Here is a 20,910-nt window from a genome sequence, read left to right on the forward strand (position 1 = left end):
GACAGAATATCACTTTGGTATTCTTTCACACTGTGAGAGAATATGACTTTTATTCAATAAATAAATCACATTATTTCACTGTTGAAGATGTAATTATAGGACTCTTCTTAAAACAATACACTGATAATTAGGACCCTTCTTAAAAATCTAGACTGATAATTAGGACTCTTCTTAAAACTATACACGGATAATTAGTATACTCTTCTTAAAACAATACACTGATAATTAGGACTATAGCTTAGAAGTTGTGACATTGAAAACATTGTAACATGGATTCTAGCAACATACAGTGTATTTAGGACGAAATTGGCAGTTTTAGTCTGTATCAAGACAGTTTAGTTACTAACTCTATCTTATGACAGGCCAAAAATAATTTTTACTTACTTTGATATCCTTTCACACTATGACAGAATATCACTTTGGTATCCTTTCACACTGTGAGAGAATATGACTTTTATTCAATGAATAAATCACATTATTTCACTGTTGAAGATGTAATTATAGGACTCTTCTTAAAACAGTACACTTAGATGAGCTTAGATAATAAATCGAAATGTATTTTCTTAACTCAAACATTTGAATAAGATTTGATCAACAGCTGTTTTATATTTTTGAGGAATATCAGTATGCAATTTTTTTTAACACGCTTTTGACCATACACTGGTCATGTCAACACACGATCATTACATACATATTTGTTGATTCTCGATAAATAAATCTTCCTATCAAAATAATGAATTCACATATACGTTAGTTGTAAATAATATGACACTAATTGTGTGTGTGTGTGTGTGTTAAAAACAAATATGTAATGACTACTTCATGTTTAGTAAGAAATTAGTGAGTATTCCATTTTTATTCTTTCTTTTTAGAAATATTTTTTTCAAGCAACTAAAAACTAATTTAATTAAATGCACTTTTTTTTTATCGTCATTTGATATGTCATTTGATATCTGTGACGACGTGTCAGTAGCGCTAAACAGACACACTGAAATAACGATTGGCCTCGCACCTAGAACTGTTCATGATAGTGGACCTCGTAACCTAGAAGATAAGATACACAGTGAATAAGTCTCTGGTGGTTTAGTCTCGAATCTCTCATTTATATCAATGTTATGTCATTGCTGTCAAGGCATATCAAAGTCGGACACCTGCTTTGGAACTTAGTTTACTTGTTAATCCTAGGAAGTGTGCATGTGCATCATGAACATATTGGTCAAAACCTTTCTTTTTTCCACTTTCCTAATTTACTCTAGCAGCGAGCCACTTGGATACATGGTAATGGCTGATTCCGGAAATGGTTTAGAAAATATGCCTAAAGTTGAACAAATTGACATTGATAAAGAGTTACAGAAGGAGTTAAATACATTGGAAAGTCGGCTTCAGTTCATTGAGACAACTTTAATTCACTTTAAGAAAGATTATGATGTTTTGAATGAAAGCTACAATAATATGAAAACTCAGTTTGATCAAGCCACTGCACGGATAAACCAACTAGAAAATTCAACACAAAAAACCAGAATGGAAGTAGTTGAGCAAAACCTGAAGTATTCGGATTTGCAGAGTGTTAACTCTAACCTTCAGAAAACAGTGAATGACACGAATATTCGACTGAAGACTAACACTGCCGCTTTGTCCACGGAAATAAGCAATATAACTGATGAGGTAATAAATATGTCTGACATGACCAGTCGTGACTTTGCCTCTCTCAGGAACAAAGACTTGATTCTAGAAAACAAGTTCCAAGAAATTTCCAAAAACCAACTCTCCATAGCATCAACTCTTAACCAGATCAGTAAGCACATTTGATTTATTTGTAGACAGTTTTTTTTTTGTTATTATTGAGCACTATAATATTTTAATGGTAATTTGTCTTAGACTTTCTTTACAGACACATTTCGAATTCATCCGATTTAAATTATACTTTTTTACGTCAGTTCTTTTAAAAAAATTGGAAAATAATTCAGTGAAAATTTTCATATCCATTCTATTTATAGTAACGTACATCCGCAATGTCACTCAAATAGCTTGAAAGTATCCAAAACTTAGATGAATGAAATCTAATAACTAAACAATAACTGGTCAAATTTGAAGATGGACGAACACGGCGAGCAAAATGCCTATTGTGCGACAAAATAGAAAGTGAAAAATTAATAGCGATTCTCTGTAACCACTTAAACTTCTTTGCAACGCATGGTCACCGATTTTGATGACACTTTGCCGATTATTACAACTTGACACCAGAAACATATATCAAATAAAATTTCGTTGCTATGTGTCTTGGTTGCCATGGTAACAGCCAGAAAAGTTGAAAAAAATTGAGATTTTCAGCTACTTTGAATCTTTATTAAGCCTTAATAAAGACTAAGAAAAACAAACAAACTATTCTCACAAAAATATGACACCTTGTTGCCACTCATGCTATAAAGAAACTATTAACAATTTATCTCTAAGTACGTGGTAACCATGGGTACATTTGGAATACATTTTAGATGCTGAAAAATGCTCAATATTCACTAATGATAGATGTTACATGATCAAACTCAATCATCAACCAAAGAAAAACAATAAAAATATTTGACCTTAAGTAATTAAGTATTGGCAATTATTAAGTATTGGTATTATTCTAAAAATAACTTCCATTGTTGCCATGGTAACACAGTGTAAACATGCAAAATCTGTTGCTAAGATTGGGTTAATGCTACTATCTTGAGGAAAAACAATAAAATTCATGACTGGCACATATACATTCTGAGGACCTTGCAATACCGACAACATAAGAAAAATTGGGATTAATTGTAACTTTGCAGTGTAACCATGGAAACAACGTACCAGTTGTTTAAAGTGATATTTTTTGCTGCTTTAGGAATTTACTTACCTTTTAATCAAGAAACCTTGAATAGTACTTATCTGGTAGAAGTAAAGTTGAATATCATATATTGATAAAGTTTTTTTTTTGAAAAATACAACACTGTTGCTATGGTTGCCAAGAAGGGAAAATGTTCGATTTTGTTAGTTTTATATCAGTATTAAATCCTATGTGCCAGCTTTTTGCATCCAGTTAGAGATTGGGTGGTAGTCAAAATTGAAAGTCAGGTTAGTTGTTATATATCAATCATAAACGTTTTGGGAATCTACAAACAAGGGTACGTATCCAAGGAAACAGAATATTTTTCAGGTTTTTATGCATATTTTTTCGGCTAATTTCCATAGCAACTCTCTATTTAAAGATTTGAATTTGAATATTTTGAAATGTGAAAATTAGGGTCACACCAATGCCTTTAAAAATTGATCATCAGTTATATAGAAATATGCTTTTTAAAAAGATAGGATAAGATTAAAACACTAAGAGAGTAAATTTAAAATCCCTTTGTGGTATTAAAACCATGGCAACCATTGCCTACCTATAAGAAATATCATCTTTCGTCCCTGGTATATGTTACAAGGATCTCTTCTCTATTATTTGCTTGCATTTCAACCTATTATTGTTTTTATTCTTAAGTGTATGACTTTATAAAATTAAATGAACAAAATTATTACTTTTAAATACTTTGTTTCCATAGTAACGTATGTGATAGTTGATTTACCAAACATGTTTATCATGCATTTAAGACATCAGGCCTTCAACTTTCAGAAACAGTCATTGCCACTTGTTTGCTTTGCTGCAAACGTTAACTGGGGGTCTCTGAACATGTTGAAAAATGCAATTTTTCAAACTTTAGGACATGTTGCTATGGTAACCATGACACGTAGCAATCAATTTTTGCCTGATTTGAGTTTACGGTGTCAAAGACTTTTATCATAGAGAGTTTGGAGAAATTCTGAGACTATGCGTGCCACAGCTCCTATATAAAAGTTAAAGTCCTTACAGAGAATGGCTCTTCAATTATGACAAAATTTTCTTCGATCATTTAATATTAACGTATAATTTTTGTTAAATCTCCAAAATTTGCAACAACCTCACAAAGATTGAAAATATTCATCTATGAAGTATCATCTACACACCAAAGAGGGCAAAAATGATATTTTTTCAAACTATATGACAATTTTTCCTTATGAATTGATCTTTCAGGCCCGTAGCGACGGTTTCAAAAGTGTGTGGGGGGGGGGGGGGGATGGAACTTCCCAAAACAGTCTGACAAGCAAAATAAATACATAAATTAAAAAAAAAAATTACCTGTCCAAATCATGGAATTTGCCAGTGCAAAATCTCACAACACAAAAAGTCTGTGTGTGTGTGTGGGGGGGGGGGGGGGGGGGCAACCAGCATGCAGAGGAAAACTTACTATAGCAAAATACTTTACTCAGAAAAAAGAGGGACCCCCGCGTTCTACGAGCCTGTTTTTGCTTCATTTTCCTTTTTTGAAAGATTAAACTCAAAGTATGCACAAAACTATTCATATTTCGGTTAACAAAAACATGGAGGAAAGACCCATCTACCTTCTAAATACACTTTTTTGCACAACATTCGTATCTTTGTGAAAAATATTGGAAGTCCGTCACTCGGCACACCTCGGCCGATTCGTACCTATTTAATGAAGGCAACGGAATCATCCGAGGTTTGCCGAATGAGAAGTCCGTTAGATAATGGTCAAATCACAACCATAAATTAATCTCTAAGAAAAACGGGAGGCTCATGGGCCACAACGCTCACCTAAGACTTGGCCAAGCTGTTTCCCTATATACGAGGGTTGTTCTGAAATTATTGAGACTTTTGCCTTATTGCCAGAAAAAAAAAATTAATGAAAGTTCACCAGAATTTTATGATTTTATGATGCAAAATCTCTTGTTGAAGGCACTATTAGATAAATACCGTTGAAATTCTTAACTTGCATATGTCCATTGACCCGTAGCACTCCGTAGAGATAATAACAGTCATCATTTTAACGTTACTTCAGCGTTAGATTTTTTTCTCACATTAAAATGATTGGGAAGCGTCAGCTCTTCTTTTTTCTGCCGTCACTTAATAAGATTCTAAAAACCCAACTGGTACAAATTTTCTCTATTCTTATACCCCCCTTTACAAACTCGTTTGTTGTTGCTTCCCTTATTTCAAATATCCATGTTTTGTTTGCTGTTTAATGTCCCTCTCGGAAATTTTTCACTCATATGGAGACACAACCCCTTGCCGATGGAGGGCTGCAAATTTCTCCTTATACTCTGCACTCAGGACCATAGAGCAGAGAGGGATCTTTTTCGTGCTAACACCTACTGCGACACGGGACCTCGGTTTATACGGTCTCATCCGAAGGACCGGTCTCCACGAGCCGCAGTGGATTCAAACACGCGACGTAAGGATCAGCTTCTTACTCCGCGACTCTAGAGCAGACGCTCTAACCAAGCAAATTCTTAACAGCTGGACTTAATCATTCGGTACCAGCTTTAGGACTGGTGACGTTAATTTGTCAGTAATAACTGATGGTCATCCAGCTTCTTTGCTTTCACTGTGGTTAAATGATTTGTCAGAAAAATGTTTTAATCAACAATAAACCATATCCTAGACACATTTCATCTACGCTGTGTTTTGTTTTAGAAGGTTCTTTATCAAAACAGTTCTGCTCAGCTCTACACAAAAATTGATGCATGCCCGCTGCTCCGGCTTGATGTCAAAATTCATTTTGCCGTCATTATAAGTTTTTTAATGGCTTGCCGAAAATTCTTTATGATATCCGTATTTCTAATCGAAATATTTTCAAACTTGAACAAAATAAAGTCAAGATGAAGACTGAAATATGATATGTATAATTTTATGAATTCTCATACATTCTCTGGGTCATCCAGGACTTAGTACGTAATATTTACAGAATTCCAATACTCGGTTTTGAGACTGCGCCTGGTACCCTACCGAAATCATCATCATCAATAAGTCATGAAATATATGGAGCTAACGAACAGTATTCAAGCTCAAAAATTTAAAAGGAAAATCAAAATATTTCTTAAATATTTCTTACTTTTATATATTGTTGGTGTTTTTTAAATGTATATACCAATTTCCACCAAAAACGTCGATTAGAAAGGAAAAAAATCAGAATATCTCAATAATTTTCGAACAGCCTTCGTACATGTATTCCTATGTACAATTGTGATTGCATTTTGTAACGCACCCTACACCTAAGAGCCATGATTTGAACAAAATTGAATCTACACGACCATCTGATGCTTCATATAAATATGACTAATCATGGCTTTGTTGTTCATGAGAAGAAATTAAATCTTTTCCAATAAATCTTTTGAAAAACTATGATAATTTATTGTGGTCCCCACGCTATACCCCCGGAGTTCAAGATTTCAACAAACTTGAATCTACACCACCTGAGGATACTGCCACATTAGTATGATTCATCATGGCTTTGTTGTTCTTGAGGAGAGGTCTTCCCTATTTATTCCTCTGTAAAAATTTTAATTGCCTATTGTGGCCCCATCCTACCCCGAGGGACCATGATTTGAACCATTTACAATCTACACTACCTCAGGAAGCTTTGACATCAGATTCATCTTTTCTGGTGCAGTGGTTCTTGAGAAGAAGATTTTTAGATTTTCCTAAATATTTCCATGTAAAACTTTAGTCTCCTACCGTGGCCCCACCTATTCCGGGGCCCATGATTTTAACAATTTACAATGTACACTACCTTAGGAAGCCTTCATATAAGTTTCAGTTTTTATGTTCCAGTAGGTCTTGAAAAAAAGATTTTGAAAGATTTTCCAATTTATTTCAATGTAATACTTTAATCTTCTACGATGGCCCCAACTTACCCCGGAGACGATGATTTGAACAATTTACAATCTACATACTTCAGAAAGCTTCGATTTAAGTTTAATCTTATCTGGCACAGAGGTTCTGAGAAGAAGATTTTTAGGTCACCTGACTCACTCAGATAACCTATTGCTATCCGTTTTTTTCCGTCGTCGTGCGTTAACCTTTGAACATTTTCACCTTCTCTAGAACCGCTTAACCAATTTCAACCAATTTTGGCATATAGCATGTACGGGTGAAGCGGAACAAAAGTTGTGAATTTCATGGCCCCTGCCACCCTGTGGCCTGAGAGTTGGGGCATAAACCACCAAAATTAATGCAATCTTTAAAAATCTTCTTTACCCCTAGACATCAAGAAGTCAAAATGTTGGAATGATTGTAATAAGCACCGAGCCCTCTACCAAAATTTTGAAATCCATGGCCCTAGGGTCAGGGGTTCTGGTGCTAGGGCGGGGCTATATAGATCATATAATGAAAGTGCATTATTTCTTTGAAAAACTTCTCTTCTTATGGTATTAAACAAACTAACTAAATACAAAGTTATGATAAGGAATGGTGCCTCTTCAAAAATTGTGAATTTCATGGCCCCTGGGTCAGGGGTTCTGGTGTTAGGGCGGGGCTCTATTGATTATACAGTGAAAATGTTATATTTCTTTAAAAATCTTCTTCTCTGCTCCTGTGTGTTGTTTAAACAAACTAATTGCATGGTTATGATAAACAAGGATGCTTCTTCCAAAATTGTGAAGTTCATGGCCCCAGGGTTGGGGGCTCTGGAAAAAATAAAGGGGGGGGGGTCTATTTATTATATAGTGAAAAGGCATAATTTCTTTGAAAATATTCTTTTCTGCTCCTAGTTAAAAAGGAAAGAAACAATAAGTGTATAGTTATGATGAGCAAGAGTGCTTCTTCCAGAATTATGAGTTTCAAGGCCCCTGGGTCAATATCTGATGTTAGGGCGGGGCTCTATTGATTATATAGCGAAAATGTATTAATTCTTTGAAAATTTTCTTCTTTGCTCCTGGGTATTATTTAAACAAAACTAATTGCATCGTTATGATAAGCAAGGATGCCTCTTCCAAAATTATGAAATTCATGGCCCCAGGACTGGGGGTTCTCGTTAAAGGGGGCGGGGGCTCAATTGACTATATAGTGAAAATGCATTGATTTTTTGAAAATCTTCTTTTCTGCTTCTGGTTAAAAAGCAAAGAATCAATATGTGTATAATTATGATGAGCAAGAGTGTTTCTTCTAGAATTGTGAGTTTTATGACCCCTGGGTCAGGGGTTCTGGTGTAAGGGCGGGGCTCTAATGATTATATAGTGAAAATGATTAATTCTTTGAAAATCTTCTCCTCTGCTCTTGGGTAGTAAGTCGATTAATTAAGTACAAAGTTATGATTAGAAAAGGCGCCTCTTCAAAAATTGTGAAATTCATGGCCCCTGGGTCAGGGGTTCTGGTGTAAGGGCGGGGCTTTATTCATTACATAGTGAAAATGTGTTATTTCTTTGAAAATCTTCTCTGCTCCTGGGTATTATTTAAACAAACTAAGTTAAACTAAAACTAAACCAAAGCTCTATTCATTATAATGTGAAAAAGCATAGTTTCTTTGAAAATATTCTTTTCTGAGTTTTCAAGAGTGTTTCTTTCAGAATTATGAGTTTCATGGCCCCTGTATCAGATGTTCTGGTGTAATGGTGGGGCTGTATTGATAATACAGTGAAATGCATTTTTTCTGTTAAATAATCCTGTCTGCTCCTCAGTGTTGAGCAGATAAATAAAGTTCATAGTTATGGTGAACAAGGGCGCTTCTTACAAAATTTTGAAAACTTGGGGTCCTAGGGTCAGGAGTTTTGGTGCGGGATGGGGGGGGGGGGTCTATTGATAATCTAGTGAAAATCTGTTAATTCTTTGAAAATCTTCAACTAATTTTATAGTCATGATGATGTGGGCACCTCTTCCAAATTAGTGAAATTCATGACCCTGGGTCATGGGTTTTGGTGTTAGGGTAGGACTGTGTAGAATCTGTAGTGCATTATTTCTTTGAAAATCTTCTCTGCTCCTTGGCATATCGAAGGCAAACAGAGAAAAAATATTCATAAGCATGGATATTTTTACCAGATATTTGAACATCTGGACCATTTGGTCAAGTGTTGGGGTCCTGACATGGCCTCTATGAAATTGTATTCTACTGAGAGGTTTTTCCCATTTGCCATTTACTTTTGATAATTAATCACTGTAAATAATGTACGGTATTTGAAAAGTTAATAGAATAAGAGAATTATGCAAGAAACTTTATTGCATAATACAAAAAGTAATTTCATAGTTAGATAGACTTGTAAATAATAGATAAATAAAAATGAGACAAAAATAACTTATCTTATTAAATGTTCTTCAAAGACTTATAGAGGCCAATGTGAGAGGTTACATTATGGGGTTATAAATAGTACAGAAGCACTAATAGTTTGTTAATAGTCTGCATGGTGATAGTGGTATATGGGGGACAGATTAGAACTTAATTTATGAGTTGTTACCGAATACTAGACTAATTATTTTATTTCGTTAACCCTTATCATCCTATTTCTCTTGCTATAGGGCAACAAACCGTAATTCATGAAGAGTACATGTACATGTTCATGTAATTTGCTGCCACCTGAATGCTGAAAATCAGTAAAATAGCTTTACGCGACAGAGAGAACACTGTATATTATTTGAAATTAAAATCGCTACAACCGGCCCATAGAAAACAATTCGAGTACGGAGAGGGGTGGGGGGCTCATCGAAATTATTATCTTAATTTCATCTACTTAATCATGCGAGTTTACAGTTATTGAATTGTTGTTTTGTTTGTTTTCTTTCTTGCTTTTATTTATTTTTAAACATTTAGAATTTTGTTTGTTAACATGCCGCTCCAGTATGTACATGTATGTAGGGGGGGGGGGGGGGTCATGAACCAGTAAGGAACACAAACTATTCAAGTGATCATTAACATGTATTTGAAAACAGCTTAAAAAATAATATGTTCTTATCAGTGGACCAGTTATTAGTTTTTGTTTGTTTGTTTTGGTTTTTTGATTGTTGTAGTTGTTGTTTTTTTTATAAGTCTTCCGTTAAACTCGCCTTATAAAACAATGATTTATAGCATGGAAGTAAATTATAAATGCCCCCCAATAATTTTGCCGATATATAGATTACTATAGAAAACATAGCTACTATATGCTTGTGCCCCCTCAATAAAAACGTCTTATGCCCCCCCCCCTTTTTTTTTGCTTGTCAAGGAATTTTTGGTAATTGATAGTGCCCCCTCAGCTGAAAATGTATGGCTGTGCCCCCTAAACTGAAATTGCTTCCTACGGGCCTGCATTTTTTGCCCCCATTATCGAAGGTTCGGGGGTACCTGTTCGTCAGTTTATCTGTAAAAATGTTTGTCCGCAAAAACTGTAACCTTGCCCATAATTTTTGAATGGTTGGCACTAAGGTTTTTATATTTCATATGTATATTTGTTGTGACAAGAGCTTTCTTTGTACCAAGTTTATTGACCTCTTGACCTTGAAGTGTGACCTTCTTTTGCATATTTTTACTAAGCTTCAACCTTGGCCATAACTTGTGACCAGACCTTTATTTGCGTACCAACATTTTTAGGTCACCTGAGTCACTCAGGTGACCTACTGCTATCCGTTTTTGACCGTCGGCGTGCGGCGTGCGATGTGTGTTAACATTTGATCATTTTTAGCTTCTTCTCTGAAACCGCTCAACCAATTTCAACCAAATTTGGCATATAGCATCTATGGGTGAAGGGGAACAAAAATTTTTTTAATTTCATGGTCCCTGCCCCCATGGGGCCTGTGGGGTGGGGCTAAAACCACCAAAATTAATGCATTAGTTCTTTGAATATCTTTTTCTTTACTCCTGGACATCAAGCAGTCAAACTGTTGGCATGATTGTAATAAGCACTGAGTCCTCTACCAAAATTATGAAATTCATGGCCCCAGGGTCAGGGGTTCTGGTTTTAGGGCGGGGCTCTATTGATTATATAGTGAAAATGCATTAATTCTCTGAAAATCTTCTTCTCAGCTCCTGGGTATTAAAAACAGTAACTAAGTACATAGTTATGATGAGCAAGAGTGCCTCTTCCAAAATTGTGAATTTCATGGCCCCAGGGGCAGGGGTTCTGGTGTTAGGGCGGGACTCTATTGATTATATAGTGAAAATGCATTAATTCACTGAAAATCTTCTCCTCTGCTCCTAGGTATTAAATAAACTAAGTAAGTACATAGTTATGATGAGCAAGAGTGCCTCTTCCAATATTGTGAATTTCATGGCCCCTGGGTCAGGGGTTCTGGTGTTAGGGTGGAGCTCTATTGATTATATAGTGAAAATGCATTAATTCTTTGAAAATCTTCTTTTCTACTCCTGGGTATTATTGAAACAAATTAAATACATAGTTATGATAAGCAAGGATGCCTCTTCCAAAATTGTGAAATTCGTGATCCTTGGATCAGGGGTTCTGGTGTTAGGGCGGGGCTCTATTGATTATAAAGTGAAAATGTTTTAATTCTTTAAAAATCTTTTTCTCTGCACCTGGGTATTATTTTAAACAAACTAAGTACATTGTTATGATAAGCAAGGATGCCTCTTTCAAAATTGTGAAGCTCTGGTGTTTCGGGGGGGGGGGGGGGCTCTATTGATAATATAGTGAATCTGTAGTAAAAATGCATTATTTCTTTAAAAATCTTCTCCGCACCTGGGCCATCGTCGCAAGCCACGGGTTTTGTGTCCATTCTATTTCCACAAACCCGTGGCTGCCTCCTACCAAATTCTTTCGTGCTCGCGACTGAATCATTGAATATTTATTAAGTGACGCCAGATTTACCTTGACCAATGAAAACACTCTGTAGCAATTTTTGGTACGCTTAAATGGCGGCGCCCATAATGAAATCATGTTTGCTATGCGTGGCAGATTTATTGAAAAAAAAATACGATAGATCCTGAAGAACAGAGGTGAGTTACGTATATTCTAAAATACTTACAAGGTTTTACATTAAAATACAGGGTTTCGAATGTAGACGTTGTGTGAGAACTCTGAATAGCGTTACTCGTTAAGAAAGGAAATTCGAACCGAAGCTGATATACAGCTCGTGGTTATGGTTACATCCAAATACAAGATAGACTGATCATTTTCATTGGTTCTGACTTGAAGCGTCAGATGTTATTCCATTGGTTGAATGTATATTACTAATATTCATGAGAACGAGAGAAATTTGTAGGAGACAGCCACGGGTTTGTGGAAATAGAATGGACACAAAACCCGTGGCTTGCGACGATGCACCTGGGCATATCTGAGGCAAACAGAGTAAAAGTTTTTATAAGGAAGGGAATTTTTACCAGAGTTTTGAACATCTGGACCATTTGGTCAAGTGCTCTGGTCCTGGCCAGGGCTCTATTAGTTTGTATTCTACAGAGAGGAGTTATTCCCCTTTGCTATTTACTTTTGATAATTTATCACTGTAAATAATGTACTTGAAAGGTAAATAGAATAAGAGAATTATGCAAAAACTTATATTGTATAATACAAAAGTACTTTCGTAGTTTAAATGATCAGATAGACTTGTAAGTAGTAGATAAATAAAAATGAGACAAAAATAACTTGTCTTATTAAATGTTCATCAAAGACCAAGAGAGGCCAATGTAAAAGATTTCAACAAGGGATTAAAATAGTAGGCCTTTCAACTGCCGCTAGGGTTCGATGAAAAGAGCGATAACCCATTACCGGAACTTGTTTAGAGCGGGTCCGAGGAAGCTAATTGTTTTTAAGGATGTCAAGTTTTAGCATTTCCCAAGTGTTCCTTCACTGACAGGTAAATCCAGTGGTTTTAAAATTTAGTTCAAATGTTCAACTCAATTATCATGTAGTTATAGACACTGTACAATAATATATAAGTGAAATTTTTAATAAAAATATAAAGTGAAATCCATCCCCCTTCTTAATTTTGATCTGATTAAATTTTCATACTTGATCGTTCTTCTTCGTGCTTAATGAAAAGAATAAGATAATTTATTGTTGCATTTAATTGTAGAAATATTTATCTTTATAGATGAAGCACAGCAATGCACAAATAAAAAACATAGCATTATATTTTCTTCTTCATAACAACTGTTAGGGAGAGTTAAAAATCTTGAATATAGTCCGTTCCCCATTCATTTATCCCGTTATTCCAGGTATAGAGTGAAGGCATTCTCCTTGTTTTGGTCAACCCTTTTGTGTACCAAAGAATATAAGGAACCCTTTTGTGTACATAACAATACCAATTGAAGCAGCCTATATGTCATTCCTATAAACGATAACTCAAAAATCGGCACTTTGTTGGTCATGTTTTACATTTGAGTTACCTGTCCTTAAAACACCACATCGTACAAATCAAATATTAATAATTATTTTTTTTTTATGATTTAATCAAAGGTATGTATAGGTTATAATCTTTTTTAAGAATTTCATGTACCTACAAATATATCTATCAATTGTTTTTTACCATATGTATAACTTGAAAAATTAGTTGAAAGGCCTAAAAATAGTACAGAAGCATTGATAATTTGTTAATATACTGTATGGTGATAGTGATAAATGGGGAACAGATTAGAACCTAATTCATGAACTGTTAATAAATATTAAGACCAATTATTTTGTTGTTCGTGGTCACCCTATTTTTCTTGCTTTTGGGCAACAAAGCTTCACCTTTCAGTTCATTTTATACTCTATGCATCCTTTAAATTGTTGTATCTTACTCAGGTGACCTTTAAGGCCCTTGGGCCTCTTGTTTACCTTTTGACCTTGATCTGTGAGTTTGACTTACTTTTGAAAAACTTTAACCTTGACCATAACGTTTGAACGGGTTCATTCTTTGTCTTTCATATATCACCTGTGTATTTCTTGTGACAGGAACTTTCTTTAGATTTCAAAATTTTTATCTCGTGACCTCGACATTTGAGTTTGACCTACATTCGAAAAAGCCTTTAACTTTTGATGCATTGGTGGTAAAGTTTTCATATTTCACTTATGTATTTCTTGTGACAAGACCTTTCCTTCGGTTCCAATATTTTTGACCTCATGACCTTAGAGCATGACCTACTTTTGAAAAAAATTTCCTTTGACATATTTTTGGAATGGTTGGTGCAAGGACATGTTTCACATATAATATGTACTCCTTGTGACAATAACTTTCTTTGGGTGCCAACATTTTTGAACTCGTGACCTTGGTGTTAGGGCTTTCATTTTCGCATATGTATTCCTTGTGACAATAACTTTCTTTGGGTATCAACATTTTTAACTCTTCACCTTGACCTTGGAGTTTGACCTACATTTCAAAAACTCGGAACTTGGCATTGAGCTGCCAGTGTTTCTCAAACACATTTTGTTTATGAGATGCTTTGAAACTAGCTTTATAAACAAATATTAGTTGTCGGGATGACACCGTTGAATTAGCATGAACGCACGCGCCTGCCCGTGTGCTTCAATCTGATTCGCAAGGACAAAAAATCTTAATATTATTTTTGCTTTTTGACAAAATGCTATGGAATTTGAAACACAGGCATATCACCAAATGTAGTTTAATTGTTTGAAAACCACGCGCTGTACATTACTTCTCTTTAGTTCAAAGAAATACTGTAAAATATAAGACAATGATTTCCCCGCTCTTAACGGCAAAGTTTATGGGGAAGCCAAAATTACCGAAAAAATGGTACGGAATTTGAAACATAGGCATATACATGTTGTATAATTCTTGAAAACACGCGCTGTACATTACTTCTCTTTAGTTCAATGAAATACTTTGAAATTTAAGACAATTGTGTTTTTTTTTAGACACTCTAAGAATATTTATGTGAGGAATCTAGAAAATACACTAATTTACGTGTGCTAAATCTGATTAGGTACGATTTTTTATGGTTTTAACTTTCTTAGTTTTCAACGATACGAGACGAAAATTGACTTATTTAAATATTCTCTGTGTCTACTTCAAAAAAAAAAAAAAAAAAAAAATCGACGACATGCTGAGGGTGTGCTGAGTTCTGATTGGTTAATACATCGATTGCTGTAACAGTCTACGTTTTCAGTGTACATGTAATTCTTTCGAGATCTTCAATTTTTGATTCACCTCATAGTATCTGATAAATAATGCTGGGACGAAACACCCTCTTCTATACCGATATGTATCACGATATTTGTTCCACGATACGATTCATAGCACGATATGTTTTATTAGTTATAAAATTTTCATCTTTATTGAAATAAATACTCATAGAAGCTGTACATCGGTTGTCAAAACAAATTATTTAACAAAAATCGTGTTTATATCTCAGGTAAATATTTTAAATTTAAAATATTTTATTTTATATTTTAAATCCAAAACATGAAAAAAAAAATCATAGAAATGTCATAAACTTGCTTTTTCCGTACTTATACGTGTATCGTCATCACACATCGATACATGTATACCGTCCCAGACCTAGAGATAATGTATGTGATAATCAACGAAGACACTTGCATGCACATACAGTGATTTTTTTTTGCATTTTGCTATTTGTGTGTTGTATAAATCCCCCCCCCCAAGAAAAAAATTGTAAAATACGTTAAGTTTATAATAGAAATATTTTGCATAATTTTATGAAGCATATAGTTAGGGAATGCGGCACTTAAAAGGAGAAGGGTAGCGTTTTGGGAACAACTGTAACGTTCGCCGGACTAGTTATTTTTTATCTTCATTTTTCAGAGTTTCAAAAACGTAAGCCTGTTGTCTTTGTGGCAAAGCTATCTCGAGACGTTATATTATCAGACAGAGAAATAATAACCTTCGATGATGTAAAGTTGAACGAAGGACTTGGTTTTGACCCCATCAGAGGAGTGTTTACCTCGACAACCAATGGTATCTACACATTTTCCGTACTTGTCGAGTCTACAAATAGGGCTGTAAGAGCAGCTATTTATAGAAACAATGAACCTTTTGCTCAGATATCTGGGCAACTGCTAAACAGAGGGGGAGCATTGGCATCATCCACAACTTACGTTCATCTGGATGAGGGCGACAGGGTGTGGATTCAGTGGACAGGAGATAATGCAATGATAGGACACCTGCAGTCACAGTTTACAGGTCATCTTCTCAACATTTGACCTTACGTATAAAAGCATCTTCTTTTCTTAAAAAAATGTTATTCATTTCATTCGTCTTTGAGAGCAAAAGGACTTTGATGTGAACAGTATAGTATAGTATCTTGTTTAATTGTGCACTACAGAAATTGATGGCAAAAACTTGATCATGCTGTATGTCTGTCTCATTAAATCTTCCGATGTGCTGGGGTAATATTTTTTTTAATTATACTGGTTATAAGAACTAGAGTGTTTCAAGGAAGGCATGTATGTGTCGCCTGCTATAGCATCATTAAAAACATTAATAAAGCTAAAATTTACCATAGTTTGTTCAATTTTAAAAGTGTGTGCATTTGTTCTTTTACAAATTATTTCTATAGTTCGTGCAAAGAAAATCACCTACGAATAGTAGGATCGAGACGAATTGTATTTATCAAGTCCAACACAATCTTTGAATTGGCTATATAGTGTGAATTAGCCATAAAGCTTTATTAAGCTTTAGAAAAGCTTGATAAACCTATTTATATGCAGTTTTTCTCAAAAATGTTTTCGTAATAAATAGACAAAATTTCGCAAGTATTTGACTATTCATATATAGACCGTACTGTGGACTTTCAAAAAAGCAACCCAAATCATAGATAGTTCTAACATCACAGCTTTTGAATACTTTTTAGCCATTGTTTGGATAATTGCATGTACACCATTTTGTGCGTTGTGGGGCCTGGGTAAGTATGACGGCTTCACAGTGTGCTGAATTAGTCAATTATCTTGCAGATCAGATTGATCTTCTTAATTTCATTCAAGAAATAACTGTTTTGGTCACAAATCAATTGCTTTATAATATGGTCTCAAAACCTTTAGAACTTTAAAAACAGTCTCTGAAGTTGATGCAATTTGATGAGCTATTTTTACATTCATTGTTTTCATAAGAGCCCAAAGTTGAATACTATATATCATTACACCAAGGTTCGACTTTTTAACATGCTGAAAAAAAAACACATTTCATAAAAGTGTGATAAATAGCTAAATTAAGCTAATAGTTCAATAAAGCTATTCAGCTATTTCCAGCTGTACAAGTTAAAGCTAACATAAATTCTAAAATAACGCAACACTTTTATCTATATGTACGATTTGTTTCATACCAAGTAGCCCATATCTCTTTCAGGTACCTTGTCTTATTGTAACTACCCCCGGTATTTATACCCAATGCGCTCGTAACGGTGTACACTTAAAGCTGACATGAATTCTTAAGAGGCCCAGGGGTACATCGCTCACCTGAGCACTCTGGCTAGGAAAAAGCAGAAATCAGTTCAGTCTTGAAAAGTTAAAATATAAAAGTGGTTGGGGGGGGGGGGTGACTTATTTGAACTAACTCGAATCTATAGGGATGCTTTTGAATTAATATGGCAAATAATGGCTTTGTTGTTCTTAAGAAGAAAATTTTTATTGATATATCCTTTGTATTCATTTGTATAACTGTGATCCCCTGTTATGGTCCCTCTATTCTCCTGGGGTGGGGGTGGGGGGGGGGGGGGTGGGGGTCATGATTTGAACAAATTTGAATCTACATTACCTGAGGATGCTTCCATATAAATATGAACAATCATGGCTTTGCTGTTCTTGAGAAGAAGATTTTAAAAGATTTTTCCTATGTATTCTTATATATAACTTTGATCGCCCATTGTGGCCCCTCGTGGGGGCCATGATTGGAAGAAACTTGAATCTACACTACCTGAGGGTGCTTCCATATACATGTAAATATGACGAATCATGGCTTTGCTGTTCTTGAGAAGAAGATTTTCAAAGATTTTTTCTATGTATTCCTATTTAAAACTTTGATCGCCCATTGCGGCCCCGTCCTACTTCTGGGGGTCATGATTTGAACAAACTTGAATCTACACTGCCTGAGGGTGCTTTCATATAAATATGACCGATCATGCCTACGCTGTTCTTGAGAAGAAGACTTTTCAAATTTTTCCTATATATTCCTATGTAGAACTTCGATCGCCCATTGTGGCCCCACCCTACCCCATGGGGTCATGATTTGATCAAACTTCAATCTACACTACTTGAGGATGCTTCCACATAAGTTTCATATTTTCAAGAGCACAGTGGTTCTTGAGAAGAAGATTTTAAATGACGCCATTAATTTTTCACTAATTCATAATTTCTCCCCTCGGAAGAAGCTATGTACGACTTGTTTCATACACGCCTTTTACCAAGGGGTGAGATTTCTTTTGTTAAAAGTGTGCGTTATCTGTACATAACTCACAACTTTTCCATAAACTCCGCCCGTCGAATTGGGACAAAAGAGCATTCAAAGAACTAAGCCACGTTTTTAAATCAACAATCATTCGGACTAGATATACCAAATTAAAGAGAACAAAAAAAAAAAATACAAATTTTGAAAAGCATTAGATAATCTTTATCAATTAAAAACTTGCATTTAAGAGTTTGACTTTTGTTAACAAATGAAAAACAAGTGCAGAAATTGCTGATATTTTTCTTCACTATTGTTCTATTTATAACCAACCTTGGTACTTAAATTCAAAAACGTACTTAAATAATTGAGTTTTAAATCGCATCTATTCTGAATGTACAACCGTACGGTTACCTGAGGAGGGGTAGTGGTCTTAGTAGCACTGGTGTTATTTACTTGGAGAGCCCTAATACTCAAGAAGTCAAAAATCCATATATACACGTTGCATTACACAGGAAGTCTGTATTTGGTTATCAGTCAACATAAGGCGCTTCGTGCCTAATATTTTGAATGAAACTACTTAAAATAATTCATATATTTTAATATAAAATTTGTAAACTTAACGTTTTCTTCGATATCTTTTGAAGAAAAATATCATTCTAAAAAATATAAAATTATAAAAATCACGAGTGAAAACTACAATGCAATCATATTTTTTAATCGTCAGTATTGATTGATTGTATGTTGATTAACGTCCCTCTCGAGAAAATGGAAATAATGAATAGTATTCAAGATCAAAAGTCCATTAAACATTACAAAATATGTGCAGAGCAAACACGGACCTCCAAAACATCAAAGGTGGGATCAGGTGCCATGGAGGAGTGAGCATCCCCTGCCGACCGGTCACACCCGCCGTGTGCTCCTTGTCATGATCGGGAAATAACGGAAAAATCCGTCGACAATTCAGTGTGTAAATAATGGCCTAACAATTAGTATGAAAAACTTCAGTCCGCATTTGACTCAATGATAAATTGTATTTGCTGACAAGGTCATTGTATCGACCATAGAACTTCCGAAATGATGACTTTAAACGAGACTGCTGATATTCTTGTTTCATCAACTTGTTTGTCAATAATTTACCACGTATTAGAAATTGTACATACGTACATGTAGAGCATGCTCTTGCGTATCGAATCAACTGAGAGATATAAACCCTGTATGCAGGTGATGAAGGTATATTGCTGCATAAGTAAGGGAAGTTGACGATTGAAAAGTTAAAGTCATCACGTTTATCATAAAGCTTGGTTGTTAGATTACCATTAACGTCTTTTTCAAGTAAAATATCCAAATATGAAACAGATGTGTCAGACTCTGTAGTATCTTTTATCTCAAGCTCACTGGGATATATCGTATCGACATAAGAATGGAAATAGCCATTGTTAATTGACAATACGTCGTCGATATACCTAAATGTCGAGTTGAAGGCCACAGCAAGTGTTTTCTTCTTATCACGTATAAGATTTTGGACAAATTCTGCTTCATATGAATACAAAAAAGGTCTGCTAATGACGGGGCACAATTGGTACCTATGGGAATTCCAATAGATTGTTGGAAGACCTGGTCTACAAAAACCACATAGATATTGTCAATCAGAAACTCAAGCATCTTTTTAATGTCAACTTCAGAGCACTTGTGTGTACAATCAGAATGTTTTTTAACAAAATAATTTTGCAAATGACCAATGACAAGGTAAGTAAATTTACGAGTTCCATTTTTATTGAAAAAGCAGCTGTCAATGATATCAAAAAGCCTGGATTTTAATTTTTCGTGGGGAATGGTTGTGAATAAAGTTGAAAAGTCGTAAGTTTTTAAGCTGTTGATTTTGGTAAAATCTTGTGATTTCAAATTTTCCAAAAGTTCCTTGGAATTTTTAAGTATCCACATCTGATTTACACCACTTCTCGAATATATTGTTGCACAGTACTCTTGAAGTTTCCCCTTCACTACTGTTAATATCTTAGTGAGTAAAGAAAGAGGCTTGGTTGAACATTTACTGGAACCCGCTATGTATCTTTGTTTGTAAGGATTTTTATGAAGTTTCGGAATCCAATATAGATATGGTAATTCAAATTCATTTTGGTTGTTTGGAATATTAAAAATATTCACAACTGACATATGATTTTGAAGAATTTCTTCCTTAGAAAGAGAACTATGAGTATAAGTTGGATTACCACTTGTAGAATTAAATCCAAGTTCCTCTAAAATATATTTAATATAATGAGCCTTACAAACAAAGACAATGTTGTTACCTGCTTTGTCAGCAGGAACTAGTACGTACTGATCATGTAATCTATCTAATTCTTTTTTCACTTCTGGATTATTGAAAACAGAAGGATAGATGGTTCTCAAATTGCCCCTCAATCTTTTAATGCGCGATTTTAACATACATCTAATACATTTAATCCATTCTGACAAAGTGTCAAGGTCTCCTTTTTCATGTCTGGCCCATCGCCTGGCGTAATCCTCTACAGAATCCGTAATATTTATGGAATTCCGACGCCAGTTGAAGGATCGGGGTTCCCTATATTTAGGACCTTTTAAAATTAGTGATCTAAGGTCCTCATTATTAACTATATTTACGTCACCAGTAATAACGTGTCCAGCAGGACTAAAGTTATAGGGTGAAGAAGAACATGAACACGATGGAGGATTATGTTTCAGATATTCGATATCCAGGCACTGTAAAGTTTTCTTGTAATTAAAAAGTTTGGAAGCAAAAGTCGATGTATATTTGTAGAAAATACAAGGTGTAGTCTTTA

The 20,910-nt window shown here is 34.8% G+C and overlaps 1 protein-coding gene across 1 annotated transcript; it reads left to right on the forward strand.

Annotated features, from left to right (window-relative positions):
* Window positions 1–1,125: 1,125 nt before the first annotated feature.
* Window positions 1,126–15,931, forward strand: LOC133188928 (uncharacterized). Its single transcript, XM_061324430.1, has 2 exons — window positions 1,126–1,795; window positions 15,518–15,931. Exons 1-2 carry the CDS (start codon window positions 1,195–1,197, stop codon window positions 15,913–15,915), a joined length of 999 nt encoding a protein of 332 aa, XP_061180414.1. The 5' UTR covers window positions 1,126–1,194; the 3' UTR covers window positions 15,916–15,931.
* The last annotated feature ends 4,979 nt before the right edge of the window (window positions 15,932–20,910 follow it).

This window comes from Saccostrea echinata, unplaced genomic scaffold (assembly GCF_033153115.1).
Source record: "Saccostrea echinata isolate AGI-Se365-2 ecotype Australia unplaced genomic scaffold, CSIRO_AGI_Sech_v1 ptg000001l, whole genome shotgun sequence".
Lineage (NCBI taxonomy): Eukaryota > Metazoa > Mollusca > Bivalvia > Ostreida > Ostreidae > Saccostrea > Saccostrea echinata.